Raw genomic sequence first — 1,197 nt, 5'->3', positions numbered from 1 at the left:
GACTGGCCGTTACATAACTCTCTCATTCACCAGCCTTGAAGACTGGCCGTTACATAACTCTCTCATTCACCAGCCTTGAAGACTGGCCGTTACATAACTCTCTCATTCACCAGCCTTGAAGACTGGCTGTTACTTAATTCACTAGCGCCGAAGACTGGCTGTTACTTAAATAACTCACTCACCAGCCTTAAAGACTGGCCGTTACTTAACTCACCACTGCTGAAGACTGGACAATACTTAACTCACCAGTGCCGCAGATTGGTCGTTACTTAACTAACTACGGCCGAAGACTGGCCGTTACATAACTTTCTCATTCACCAGCCTTGAAGACTGGCTGTTACTTAATTCACCACTGCTGAAGACTGAACAATACTTAACTCACCACTGCTGAAGACTGGACAATACTTAACTCACCACTGCTGAAGACTGGACAATACTTAACTCTCCACTAATGAAGACTGGACAATACTTAACTCTCCACTGCTGAAGACTGGATAATACTTAACTCACCAGTGCCACAGATTGGCAGTTACTGAACTCACTCACCAGGGCCGAAGACTGGCCGTTACTTAACTCACTCACCAGCGTTGTAGACTGGCCGTTATATAACTCACTAGCGCCGACGACTGGCCGTTAATGAACTCACTCACCAGGGCCGAAGACTGCAGAGTCTCGTCGTACTCCGTGCCGGTGATCCAGTTCTTTACTTTGTCAGGCTTCTTCGACATAGTGATGGCCGGCATGGTGGCTGGTTCAGAGAGGCCTGGGGGACTGAGAAATGAAACTGATGCTGTTGGTATTTATTATTCCGAGACCATTAACCGGGACCCTCCCCTTTCGTTTGCTTTGCCCCAACAGCTCTATTGAACACGTCACTTGCAGTTATCCAAACTTTCTTATCTGTGGACATAGCTAACCACGTGAAAATGGTTCTTTTGTAACTTGTTTTTATGTCGTTAGAAATATTATGATCTATATTTGCATTTTCATAAAAGAAACAGAACAAGAACACTGATTGATTATTTGTTATGTTTTTATCGTATTGTGCTAGGGAAACTTAAGATACGTCGACGACCCAGTTGAAATTTAGGAGGCGGGCTTCCCCAACACTGTCCACCAGGACCAACTGGATGTGGGTGGAACATGACATTCCAGGGGTAGGACGAAGTAACCTGGCAGTGTAATATCTTCACTGAG

At 45.4% G+C, this 1,197-nt stretch overlaps 1 protein-coding gene across 1 annotated transcript in view; it reads right to left on the bottom strand.

Moving 5' to 3' along the window:
* The window catches only part of LOC100533269 (nitric oxide synthase 2), a gene marked incomplete at its 3' end in the record, with an annotated part of 29,926 nt that extends 29,162 nt beyond the window's left edge, over positions 1–764 (bottom strand). Inside the window, 1 exon segment of the mRNA NM_001204576.1 lies at positions 651–764. Coding sequence (NP_001191505.1) covers positions 651–743 — 93 coding nt within the window.
* Between the last annotated feature and the right edge of the window lie 433 nt (positions 765–1,197).

This window comes from Aplysia californica, unplaced genomic scaffold (genome assembly GCF_000002075.1).
Source record: "Aplysia californica isolate F4 #8 unplaced genomic scaffold, AplCal3.0 scaffold00262, whole genome shotgun sequence".
NCBI classification, from domain to species: Eukaryota; Metazoa; Mollusca; class Gastropoda; order Aplysiida; family Aplysiidae; genus Aplysia; species Aplysia californica.
This window is presented reverse-complemented; position numbering and strand designations above follow the sequence as displayed.